Source organism: Ambystoma mexicanum, chromosome 1p (assembly GCF_040938575.1).
Source record: "Ambystoma mexicanum isolate Mex_15411 chromosome 1p, UKY_AmexF1_1, whole genome shotgun sequence".
Classification (NCBI taxonomy): domain Eukaryota; kingdom Metazoa; phylum Chordata; class Amphibia; order Caudata; family Ambystomatidae; genus Ambystoma; species Ambystoma mexicanum.
Window position 1 is genome coordinate 540,383,231 of NC_090921.1, and position 13,540 is coordinate 540,396,770.

Sequence of the window (13,540 nt, forward strand, 5' to 3'; positions counted from 1 at the left end):
AGTAGACGTGACGCCCGACAGCGCTTGACATCAAAGGAGTGGTTGGGTTCGGGAGTCCCGAGAGCCACTTTTGCCATCAAAGCTTGCTGGTCAGCGGCTGGAGCCGCACCTACGGTAGATTGCCGTTTAAACATTTTTAGCATAGAAGTTTCAAAACATTCCCACAGGCCCCAACAAGGCCTTACCTCATTCCGACAAGTTGGACTTGCATCAGTGGCGGTGGTGCCGCTGCTTCTTCTGCGAGGAAGACTACTATGGCTCCTGGAATGTGACAGTTTCTTGGTCTTCTTGCAATGCTGCTCCTTCCCCTTGTCAGGGTGGGCTCCTCAGTCTCGGCCTCCAAAGTCCAGACGAGAGACTGTGCCAGAGATTTGTCAGATAGTCGGCCCAAAGCCAATTTCCCAGCCCTCTCACATAGGGACTTCGGCTGCATATCTGCGCACGATGCACAGGCCTGTGTGTCGTGACTAACACCCAGACACCACAGACAGACGTTGTGGCGGTCGGGTCATGGACATTTTGGCCTCCCAATCGCAGCATCGCTTGAAGCCCGAAATCCTGTGAGACGACATCGCGTCGAGGGTTTCTACCAAAAACGCACAATTTGCTACAAAAAATGTAGATTAAACTCGAGTCGCGTTCCCGATACAGCGTGCAAATTCTCGGAAATAAGGAACTGAAGCATGGGGTGTAGTGACGTGCTATATATAATATAAGAGCATGCAATGGACGTGTTCAAAGAGACCAGCCGGCTTTAAAAAAAACGTTCATCGGCCATAAAGGGTAATTACTCAGATTACATTTTGATTTCAGCTGCAGATTGGGGAAGGGTCGCTGACTTTGAAGTACAGGCCAGAACAGACATTGATCATTACCCCTTAGTAATGTGCTTCAATGATGGAAGGGGCTCTCTTCGGAGATGCCAAGGGCCAAAACACAGTCAAGTATTGAATATAGACGGACATGCCGGTAAATCAGTCAAATGGGTCAAAGTGCTAGAAAATGAAACCAAACCAGCAATTTATGCGTCAATTATCAGAAATATTGAGGCCATTTGTGACAACGAGGCCAACGACCTGGCCATTCTGGAGTCCTATAGAAAGCTAAATGGAAGCATTCTCCCACATCTCTGTCCCAGGGGGAAAGGTAAAGGAGAAGGCAATCCGTAAAAATGAGTGGCATGAGGAGGAGTGCCATGTGGCCAAAAGGAAGATAGTAGCTTGTGTGGAGGCCCAAGGAGGGTGTTGATAAACTGAATCTATGCCAGACTCTTTCCAAATACAAAATGGTAGTACTAGGGGAAAAGAAAAATAATTTGTGCTGGAGGTCCTTGGCCGATGCCTTACAAAACCAAAAACATGCTATTTTGGCAATTGTTCCAGATAAGGAATTGAAAGGTGACCAAACATTTGATTGTTGCATTAATGCACAGTACTGGCTGCACTGTCCGAATCTATATGGTGACCAGGACTCTGTATCCCAGTACCCCCTTGTATTGTAGGCTTTCCCCACGCTATGTATTACCATAGGTGAGGTTGAACGTGCCATAAACCACCAGAAACATGTAAAGCAGCAGGGTCAGAGCTGATCATAGACTATTTGTTTAGGGATGAGGTGGGTATCAGGGCACCGGTCTTGTGCAAGGTTTTGAACACCATTATTAGGGCAGGGTTTAACCTAAGATTCATGGCATAAGTCTGCGATAATTCCTCTGTACAACATGGGAGGGAGGAACCTTCCGGCTAACTATCACCCAATATCCCTATTGGATAGTGCAGGAAAACTCTTTGGGAAGGTTATTCTTGCACACCTCCAAGATTGGGCAGACAGCAATAACGTAATCATTGATTTAAAGGCTGGCTTCAGAAGGAATAAAGGCACTCTTGATCAATGGTTTATGCTGTAAATGCTAATTCAGAGATATACAATCGTAATAAGAATGAAATTGTATACTGCGTTCCTTGACCCAAGGACTGCTTTTGAGTCAGTCGCCAGAGAAAGACTGTGGAGCCTTTTAAAAACACGCAAAGCCCCAACTAATCTGATCAGGGTAATTAGTTTGTTATACTCCGGAAGTAGTGCTTCGTACCGATATGGTCTAGGGGGTGAAAACACAACAGCCTTTGTGGTTAACAAGGGGATAAGAATGTTGTATCACTTCTTGGTGTTTACATGTTTATTATACTGACATTGCAGGGGTAGTCCTTTTTGGTGCATCTATCAGCCCCTCAATATGCTTAATATTATGATAGGTGGAGGCACATATACTTTACGCACATATGAATGAGGTGGAATTTACTTTTCCACAGTGCCAGTGTACCACATCAGTTATTCAGATCACAGGTAAATCAGATGGCCCTCTCCTATGTTCATCCCAGTTAGCAGCCTTCAGATTTTAAAATGTGCTTCACTGTTTCGTAACACCAGTGGTGAAAAAGGGTCTTGCATTAGCATGCTAAGGTCAAACACCAAACTAGAAGCACATTTTTTCCGAATAGCTAACCACCTAAAAGGGCTCTGTTTTGGCAAAATGTATAACACATTTAAAAAGAAATTTGGTGTAACGAACGTGTGGGCCATGAAGACCTGTTAATAATGGGATATTATTTTAAATGGAGTCCAATAAAACACTGCATCATTTCATTTAAAAACCTGCATATAGTAGCTCTGGCAAGGAAATCGCCAGAGTTCACTATGCAAAAGGTCTAACCATTGAGCTCCGAGAGAACCATGCAAATGCTTGAAACCTAGAACACATAGTAGTGGGGAGGATTACAAGATCACAATAGTGTGAGCATAGAGCCAGACGTGTAAATTGAGACCTCAAATTAAGAGTTTAATAACTTTGTGACCATAATATCGCATGAGTAACAAACTATACCTCCTCTCAGTCTGAGTTGCAGATTAACAGCCCAGACGAAAAGATGTCACGAACCCCACTGAAAATAAAGCTTGGATACGTTTGGCCGTCTGAGAACTGATCGCGGCAAACTGACCAAAAAACGCACTCAAAGCAAACCCCCCCCCAACCCCCTTCCCCACTTACCCGATTGCCGTTGCGCCACTTCAGCCCTGCAGTGTCAGATCCGTCCCTCTAACGCGGGTTGGCTCAGACGCCGCAGGGTCCTTTTTTCCCCCGTCCCCTGCCTCCAATATCGAGGAAGCCCGGGACACCCCTGAAGCCCCCCAAGGCCAATACACACCGATCATGGGGAGCGGAGGGACACCCCCGCTCCCCATGATCGGTGTGTATTAGCCAATTTGTTCGAATGGTAGAGGCCAAATTCGGTCAAATGTACCATTCGGCCAAATTCATTCGAACAAATCTAATACCAAAAATAATTGTTAGCTGCCAGATATCCTTCCCGTGGCTCGCTCCCGCATGGCAGAAAGAGCTACGGAAGCCAATAGAAATCCAATGAGCTTGCTGCGTTCAGGATGCTACTCAAGTAGGTATTTAGGCAAGCTTTTGTGAACAAAAGCAACTCGGTAATTGAAGGGACAACTGCAAGCAACAGTATTACAAGATTATAGCCAGCAATTGAACTAAAGTTAATGTGCTGAAAGGAATCTATGAGTGGCAGGTATTTTTATGGATGTTATTTATTTCATTTGTTGATAGCGTCCAAACCTGGAAGTATCACAGTGCTAGGTTACATTGGTTGGAAGAAGACCGTTAAAGTAGAACAGTTGCTGGGTTACATTATACATTGGTAGGACCAAGACAGTTGAAAATAGAACAGTTGCTGGGTTACATAATTAGTATGGTTGCAGCAGTAATGATAAGTAGGATACAGTTAGGCCTATTTGTTGAACAGAATGGTTTCAAATTTTTTACGGAAGATAAGGTAAGAAGGCTCGTCTTTGATAGATGGGAGAGCATTCCAAGGAGGGGGAGCAATAAATGTGAAGCTGGCTCCTCCAGCTCTGTCTGGTGAATCTGGGGGTCCTAAGGGAGGAGGATCTCAAGCTGCAGGGATTGTGTTTTTGGAGATGTGCGTAGTGAGGTAAGTGGGTGCAGTATTGTGGATGCAGCGGTGGGTGATTGAGAGGATTTTTAACTCAATACATGCCTTGATTGACAGCCAGTGAGCTTCACCTCATTAGAAGTGGTCAGATCCTTTGAGGCCCCAGAGAGCTCGAAGGGTGTTATTTTGGATCAATTGTAATTTAGTTCAATTTTTGGTGGAAGTTCCAGCAAGTATGGCATTGTAATAATCCAATTTGCTGCCGATAATGGCCTTCGCCAGAGTAAGGCAATTGTTTGGGGAGAGGAATTTTCTGGAGTGGTTGATAAGTTTAGTGAAGTAGGTGGCGGAGGAGGCAACAGCTTTTATGTGTTTGAACATGGAGTTCAGAGTCTAGGTTGACTCGCGACGTATGACAACTGGCATCAAGCTAAATCTTGAGGTCAAGGAGAGCAGACTATGTGCTATGTCTTGGTCAAAAGCCAGATTGGCGTGTGCCTAGAAGGTTATAGGCTTCAAGTTAGGGTTGAAGTTGTGTGTAGGCTATGCGGTCCAATATTTTAAGTATGTAGGATACCGTCGTTATGGACCAGTTCATGGGAATGGTGGGGTTGAGCAATGTTTTTTTTGAGGAGGATGACCCACGCTTCTTTAATGGATTTTGGCACTGTATTGGAATTGAAAGAGGTGTTGAAAGATTTTACAATGATAGGAGCGGGGGTTCTGCACACATTTTGATGATATGGGACGGGTAGAGATGTCCTTTGCAATTGGAGCTTTTTGGTTGATGGTAGGGATTACTTCAGTTGGAGATACAGGGGAGAGGTGGAAGGGGGGCAGGGACAGCTCAGGGTAAGCCGGTGGCGGGCACAGCATTGCAAAGAAGCAAGGATTTTTGGAGGATAGTTTTCTTTGAGGTTATGGGTCTTGTTGGCGAGTGCGGAATGGACCAGGGAGCACCTAGCTGTGTCTTTAGGAAAGCTTTCTATGGACGGAGCTGGGAATTCAAGCTCTTTGAAGATTTTAAAAAGTTCGAGTATTGAGCTGTACTCTTCGATTCTTGTGTTGTAAATACTGGCTTTGGTGGGAACAATGGCAGTTTTATAACATTTGGCAGTTGTAAAAAAGGCCTCCTTTTGGGGAGTGGATGGGAATTTTCTCCATAAGTGTTCTTGTGAAAGTTTCAGTTTACCGAGAGTGATTAGTTCCTCTGTAAACTATTTGTGGTTGTCGTTTTTGTTGCAGTTTTGAAGGGGCTATGCAGGTCTAGTGTGTTGAGGGAGTATTTGTAAGCAGCGAGGATAGCATCTGCATCCGTGCTTTTAGGTTATCAGAGCTAGGGAAGCACTGATGTTTGGTTCCGTTATTTCGTTGGCAAGTTTGTGGGTGTGTCTCAGAGATAGGCAAATTGATGTTGGTTATGCGTTGTATGTTGGGGTTGGTGCGTGTGGTAAAGAGGATCAGAGAATGGTCTGTCCAGTGGCAGAGGTCAATTGCTGAGATTGTGATGGGCAGGTTGCAGTTCAAGATCCAGTTGAGGATCCACCCTTTAGAATGCGTGGGGACTGTGAGGTCTTGAGTAAGGTTCATTTCGGGGATAATGGTACTGAGGGCTGTGGCCTTTTGGTCGGAGGGGTCATTAAACCCTAAGTTGAAGTCTCCAAGAAATAAGATCTTAGTATTGGGTTTGAGGATCAGCGCAATGAGCAATGGGATGTCAGTTTCAGGTGTGTTAAGGTTGTTGGTTGGCGATACAGCAGGATGATGTTCATGGTGGTTTGGTGCTAGATTCAATTTTGGTGAGCAGGATTTCATAGCCTGGTAACGGGGGATGAGGGGTCCAGATTAAAACAGAGGTCTTGGCAATAATAGCATCTCCAACTCTTATGTTGGATAGCCTGTCTGCTCTAAGACTAGAGTAGCTATCTGGTATGGCAAGGGACTGTGAGGGTCCTGCTGTGTCATGTTTCAGCAATGGCGAGGAGGTCGAGATTAGTACCAGGATCAAAACCCCTAACATGGGCAAACAAGGGTCTTGCTAAAAGATGCTGTAGTCTGAGGCCATGGCACCAAGGACCGATTACCCCAGAGATGTGAGCGCGATGCTGCTGTCCGTGTCCACTCACCAGTAATTATGCTCTTAATCAGACGTGCTTCGTCCTGGGGCCTGCACTCCAACATGCCCTGGAAAGGATTGAAAACTTGCCCAATTATATCTGGTGGTCTTCCAATTTCCAAGAGGCCTTCTTCTGGTTCTTGCTTTATAAACGGTCGCCTATCTAAGAAGAGAAGGAAAAGGGTACAGTTATTATGAGTGACAGAAGAGAATACATGTGCTATTATGCCAAAACTCTCAAATCAGTCCATTAGAAGAGGTATGTATCGGAGAGTAAGCCATGCTAGTGAGCTGAAAATATTCTTGAACCATAAACGCACCCAAGATGTTCTTACATTAACTGTAACCAATAGAGTTAATCAATAGCCCTCCCCACCCTTTATTTTATACATTGCTCATACTGGAAAACTAGAAAAACATTGAGTATCACAGGGTAACAGCTGATGCATTTGAGATAGTTGAAAAGCTATCCCTACACTTTATAGGGGACAGACCACACAAATCACATTTCAATCACTCCACCAATAAGTGTAATTAATAGACATCCTTAATACAATCTTTGAGAGCTTCCCAAATGCCAACATATGTTACACACTCAAATGCAAAACACTCCCATAGGATAACCACTGCATTAACACAGAGGTATGGATGACAGAAGATCTTAAAGCTTACAGCAAAGACATAATTTCAGCCATTTGGAGATAAAACTGTCACAGCAATGTCGGCTCTAGGGCAAGACCAATTTAGACCACTCATAGGGTAGAAAGAGCTGGATAGTGCCAGATTGTCTCTGCAAGCAATACATGAATAGATGGATGGGCTGAAGCCCGCAAATGGTCACCTTTAGAGGGGAGGTAGGATAGCTCAGGGGCAGCGAGTTTGTCTTGGAAGCAAGACAACGCAGTGCAACACAGGTTTGAATCCTGATCCCGCGCTTAGAAAACACTTGTTGGTATTAAGCGTGTTATAAAAGAACAATTACATAGTTACCATAAACCCTTCCACAATCTTTGTTTAAGCCTTGACCGATCACTGGAGAAGTGTGTTTCACAAAGTTAAGTTGATCAGTCTGGTTAAATTCTTTTTTCCACATGTGTAACCAGATGACACTCTGTGCTATACATTATCTCTAGTCATGGGCTTTTCTTTTACATATTATTGGCTCAAGGTCAAGCTGGACAATTAACGATAACCAAGAAGTGGCAAAATACATTTGTTTGAAACACAGAAGGGCCAAGACATCACAAGAAGTGGCACCGGCACATGGAGTCCTCTTGTCACCATGTTTAGCCACGTTTAGCCCATTGTGCGTACAGTGGCCTTCTAATAGAGCATTTAGGGAGCGGAAGTTGGGGGCCGAGACACCATAGTGCCATAGCATTTAGGATGGGTGGAGGGACAAGACACCAATGAGTAGACAACCAGGAGGGCAAACTTGATTCCACTGACCGTGGTCTGCTGGAGAATGTATTGATCAATTTTAGGGGAGTAGTGAAGAAGGTGGTCTGATGGAAGAGCTGGCAGCAGCATCCAAGTGGCAAGGGCACTCGATTGCTGTACTCTGAGCATAGACTTCTAACCTGTTTAGCTCTCCAGTTATCTTTATTCAACTTTCTCAGTTAACTCTGATGATTTGAGGCTGTACCAGTCAGATATTAGATCTCCACCTGGCTCTCTAAAGCTTTTAACATAATAGTATGCAATGTAGAATGTTTTCACCCAGACCTGGGATTTATATCCCCAATACGATTTTTAGGAATATTTTTAAAACAAATTGTAACCAAACTCTTTTAGAGGTTTCCTTGTACGGAAATTAACTTTACTGGAGCCATAAGCTGCCTCGATATTCCCCCAGCTGTATCTACATCATTGTACCCTCATCTATTTCCTCTCTATTCTATTGTGGCGCCCAGTAACCCAAGTGAACGGCCTGAGCGAATGCCATTAGCACCCCGGGTTACCAAAGAGAACCTGGAGTGCTAAAAAAAATAAAAAATAAAACATTTTCAGTCATTGAACGGGGCGCCTCACGCAACCAGTTCAATGACTGAAATAAATGTGCTAAAATGGCTGCGATGGAAAGGGAAGGCGCGCTCCATACCGAGCCCCTCTTCCTGTTCAATAGCGGCCGGAGCGATGGGTAGTTGCTGCGGCAGGCTGCGCCGCAAAACACAGGTAAGTGAGGTGGGGGTTGGAAATGTACCCAAAATAAAAATAAGGGGACTGAAGGTTGGGGGGGGGGTCGTGGGGAGAGGTCAGCTGGGGGAACCAGCTGTCGGGCAACTCCGAACGTGGGCAGAGATCATAGATTTCAGCCCACGTTTCTAGCCACCTGATTGGCTGGCTCCCCCGTACCGGGTGCTAATGCAAATCCTTTCTCGCGCCTTATAGGACACATCGGGTTAGCACTACTAAGCTGTACAGACTTCTAAGGCCAGACAAAGTGCAAACTGCAGTAGAGAAGGTGCACTTTGTAGAATTTTCCTGTTGCCACTCTATTGATTCCACAGCAAGCATGGAAGTTACTTACTGTAACAAGTTAACCAGAATGGGTCTTGCATGGATTCGGGCTGGGAATCCTAGGTAAAAAGGAAGCAGTTTCGCTTTAGACTGAAAACTGCTCGTCTCCTCTATAACCAATCTTTGTCCTTTGGGTCATACTATCCCATAGCCAGTGACCCTCGTCCTCCTAAGCTCCACTCCTGGTGGCCATCTTAAGATTCGGTAGAGCACGTAAACTGGCAGTATGAACCAAGAAGAGTCACAGAGGGGAAGGATGGAGGGTTATGTGAATCCATGCTGGAGAAGAACAAGTTACTTTCTTACCTGGTAACATTCTTTCGATGGGATGTTCCGACGATGTATTACACATCTATGACAGGTAATCACCACAGCTGTGCTGTTTCGGAAAAGTTTCGGCGTCTGCGTCCTGTGTCGATGACAACGTTACGCTGCCCTTGAGGGCCTCCGTCGAGCCGACGTCACCGGATGTTATAAGTAGGACACCTAATGCCCGTAGCCTCAGTTGTAGTTTTTTCCCCAGAGCGTGTGGCACCAATCTTCTGCCAGTATGACCACAGAAAGCCTTGCGGAAACGTAAGCTGCAATCGCATAAGAAATTCAGTAGCGGGGCAGGTTGGACAATTCCACAGAGTGTGAGTGAAACGTGCTAAGGCACACACAGAGTTGGCTGCTTTCAAAGCCATACCCCCTGAAGAAAAGACTTTCTTCGCCCAACCGTCAAAATGTTTGTCATCCCTATCAGGAGGGATGGTAGGGTACGACGCCTGTTTTGCTGGGGCCGTAGCCGCCTGCAGCACCAAACTCTCTGGAGTGGGGTGCATGGACAAGTAGCCGGGGTCGCCACTGGCTGGGCGGTACTTTTTCGGCAACAACTTACCCACTGCCGAGAGACTCTCCGGAGCAGTCCAAGCCGCCGCCACCCTTCTTTGCAAGGCCATATCGAATGGCACTACCGTGTCAGTTGGTGGACCTTGGTCCAAGATATCTGTCAGGTCATCCTGCAGAAAATCTACCAGTGGCGCAGACCACCCCAAGTACTCCGTCACCCTCGACATCAGCCACCTGTACGAAGAATCAGCATGCATACCAGGCTCAGGCCTGCCAAACTCAACCTCTGGGAAGGTATCAAGACCACTGGCGTCATGCAAAGACTGACGCAGGTCTTCAATCTGGCTATGACCAGACAATATTTCGTCAGGAACCTCATCCGGAACCAAACTTTGGTCAAACCCATCCTCCACTTCAGAAATATAATCCAGAGGCTGGTATAAATCCCTGGAGGAGGGCACAGAAAAAGGCTCAAAGACAGGTCTGACTCCACCGAAGCACGTGGTGCCTCCGATAAAGCATCCTCGAAAGGCGTTGAGGGAGTTGACACAAACTGCGTCGACATCGAGCGTGGCGCCGATGGCTTCGACACAGGCCTCGAGGGCGCAGCCCCAAGCGTGTCCTTCGATTGCATCAATGACTTCCTGGGAGGCGGAGCCTCGAGAGAGTCCCTCGACGGACATGGCACCGATGGCGTCGACATCTTCTTCGAAGACCTCACCGGCACCGACGGTTTCGAGGGCGTGGAGGACCGGGACCTGGAGCGGGCATGACTAGAGCGATCCACCTTGTCCGATCGGGACCTCGAAGGCGCCCGATGATCGCGCCGACCACCCGAGCCCGAAGGCGTGCGAGTGGTGGCCCTAGCACGTTCCCTGCCGGCTTCTTTCAAAGTGTTCCTTTGACACCTTTGCCCCGTTCTCTCACGTAGAACATTTTATACCACCACCACCCCCGCTCCCCCTTTTTTCGACACGAACACTTTTGCACAACACAAATAAAAACGGACTAACACCAGAGCCGCTTACCGGACATGTCCCAATACAAGAGTCAGGCAAAGCCAGGACATTAATCTGAATCACACACACCCGACGGCCCATTCCCTTCCCCACAGGGATAAAAGGTGGAACCCAAGTGCACAGTATGAGCACGGCAGACAGTACAACGAAATGGCTAAGCATGCGCAGCAGTTCAAGAGAAGGAGAAAGGTGGCAGGAGTTGAGAGGGTTGCAAGCAGAAAAGTGACCTTGCCCTTTTTGTTCCAGACCCACGGAACCTTTGTGGAAGAGAGCCTTAGACCACAATAGCATCAGTGTCTTGTAGCAGATGCCAACGGTACACAGGGCAAGCTTACAGCAATAAGCAGGAGCGAGAGTAGCTCCTGCGCCCGTGAGACCGACTTTGACTCCAGAGAAGCCAAAAGCCAAGCGGTTCATCACAGCCGGTGAGTCGAGGGTAGGACCGATAAGAACCGGTCTGTGTTGAGTGAGAATCGCAAAGTGGCAAGTTTTTTAACCTAAATTGATGAACTATGAAAACTGTAAAAGTGTTAAGGGGAGACCAGCTACAAAGGGAAACTGACACCACGTGGGTGCCAAACTCAAGAGTCTCAGGTCGATCCCCATCTGAACGAAATAATTACCAGAAGGATGTAGGAGGGCCAGCGAAAAAAGGTCAAAGTGGTCATACAGAGGGTCAATCAAAATCCCTGTACAGTCAAAAGAATTTGATCTACAAGCACTGTGAAAGAAAGGGAAGTGAATCCCGAAAGCACTGAATTGTGTAAAGAGAACATTGAAAGTAGAGACGGACCCACTATCACCATGATCGAGAGCCACAGTAAACCCAGTGAAGGGAGGCCAAGAATCAAGAGGGGTCGGAGCCAGGCAGAGGGGGATCCAAGGGTGAAAAATTGTTACCCCATGATTGAGAAAAGTGAAAGCAAAAACTAAGAAACAGCAAAAGTGAACTCGAAGGAGGGATGCCAGTGAAGAAGGGTCTGAACCCGCCAGAGGGAGATCCAGAGGTGAAGCCATCACCCGAGTACCACCAGTCAAGAGGGGTCCGAGCATGACGGAGGAAGATCCAGGGGTGAAGCGATCATCCAAACTTCAAGTAAGACAAGAACTGACACACAAATTGAGGAATACGATACGTGAAGGATCTGCGCCCAGAAGAGGGGGACCCAGGGATGAAACCATTGCCCTATCTGAACTGTGGATTTCAATTGAACTGTGATCACTTGTGTCGGTCTTACTTGTTGCCACCATGAGTTCCTCACAATACAAACAACCACGGGAGGTAGCAAGGCTCAACAGAAGCAATTCACTTACCACAGGAATAGACTCACCTCAAACAAACAGGTTGCGTAGCACAACTTGGCTAACCCGGGATTCTTCCCTGGAATCCCTGTCAACACAGTAGAATCTCATGAAGGTGTGGGAGGACCACCACGTAGCAGCCCTGCAGAGGTCAAGCAGGGGAACACCAGAAAGAAACGCTGTCATCTCTGCGATGGCTCTGGTTGAATGGGCACTCGGCCAGCCTGACAGAGGTGTGTTGGCCAGACGATGACAGTGCATGCTACAGCCAGAGAGCCTCCTGGAAATTAAAGCCTTAGACAGGGCCTTCCTGTGTGCCACTGGTCCAAAAATAAACAGTTAAGATGTCTTCCGAGAATCTTTTGTGCGTGCCACAACACTTCACGACACAAGCAACGTCCAGCTAATGCAATGCCTGTTCAGCAGGTGGAGAAGGATTCGGAAAGAAAACTGGCAGAACCAAAGGCTTGTGGAGACAGAACTCTGAAGAAACCTTCGGCATAAAGGTGGGATGGAGGGAAGACCGCAGCACCACTCTTGTAGCGTTGAGGTCAAGTATGGCTGGTTGCAGGAGAGGGCCTGGATCTCTGCGACTCGCCTGGCCGAGGGGAGGAGAGGAGATGGCCACCAGGAAAGCAGTCTTCCATGAGAGAAATTTCAGAGGGGCTGATGCATCGGTTGAAATGGAGGCCCCATGAATTTAGTCAAAGCCATGCTGAGGTCCCAAGCCGTGGCTTTACCAGCAGTAAAGCCCTGAAGATGCCTTTGAGGAACTCCTTGACAATCCTGTGTGACCACAGGGAGGGCTTGCCTGGTGCACGGGTGTACCGGGTTACAACAGCTAGGTGAACCTTGATGGAGGAGTGAGCCAGCTCAGCTTTGGCCAGCAAAAAACAGTACGGCAGGAGCTGCGGAGCAGTTATCCGCAGAGGCGTAATCTTCTGAGCCTTGCATCATACTGAAGCACTTCGATTTGGGGCTGTAACAAGAAAAAAGTAAGTTCTGGCCTTGGCCAGGATCTTCTTGCACCCCAGCGGCAGGGAATAGCGCCCACATTCTAGGGCTGCAGGAGCCAGGCTGTGAGGCTCAACGACGCTGGGTTGCGATGCAGTTTTGTTCTGCCTGCTCTGGCGAGAAAGTCGGGAAGTGGAAGCAGCTGGATGGATGGAGCCACCGATAGATGAAGCAGGTCCAGGTACCAGATCAGTCGTGGCCACACACGTGTGATGAAGATCACACTGCAATGGCAACATCTCAGTGTGTTGATCACACATAGCAGGAGCAGGATGGGAGGGAAGGCGTACAGGGAGAGCCCCTCCCACGGGAATGAGAATGCGTCCCCCAGACTTCTCGTTAGGGAGCATTCTCATAAATGGCTGATTTCCCTTACCTAATGAGTTCCTCAGCAGCTTTGCTGAATTTCTAGGATTTATTTTTTCACCTGGTAAGAGTGTGAGCCATTTTCCCACTCTTACATGTGTTTTGCCTTGTGTGTTTTTACCATTTTGTGTGTTCTTGGGCTCTGGAGCCTCACCTACTCCATGAGCACCACTTTGTGTGTGTTACACAGCACCTTCAGTGCAGTGACACAGGGTTGTCTTTGAGACTTCCCACTGACTAAATTCTTCTGAGGCCGACTACTGTCCCCCAGAAACATGTAAAGTTGCCATTAACTTTATAGTCACTTTAAACTACAGACCCAGTATACGCCATTTTACATGGAACACTGGAAAGGGTTAAGTCCTATCCCTTTTTGTCTGTGCCTCTTGGAGCCTTGTTTCGCT

General features: G+C 47.3%; 1 protein-coding gene across 1 annotated transcript in view; it reads right to left on the minus strand.

Annotated features, from left to right (window-relative positions):
- LOC138575296 (unconventional myosin-Vb-like) overlaps positions 1-13,540 on the minus strand; it is a 1,749,675-nt gene that overhangs the window by 220,030 nt on the left and 1,516,105 nt on the right. Inside the window, exon 30 of the mRNA XM_069649473.1 lies at positions 6,095-6,247. Within this exon, the coding sequence (XP_069505574.1) occupies positions 6,095-6,247 (153 nt within the window). The remainder of the gene's footprint in view (positions 1-6,094; positions 6,248-13,540) is intronic.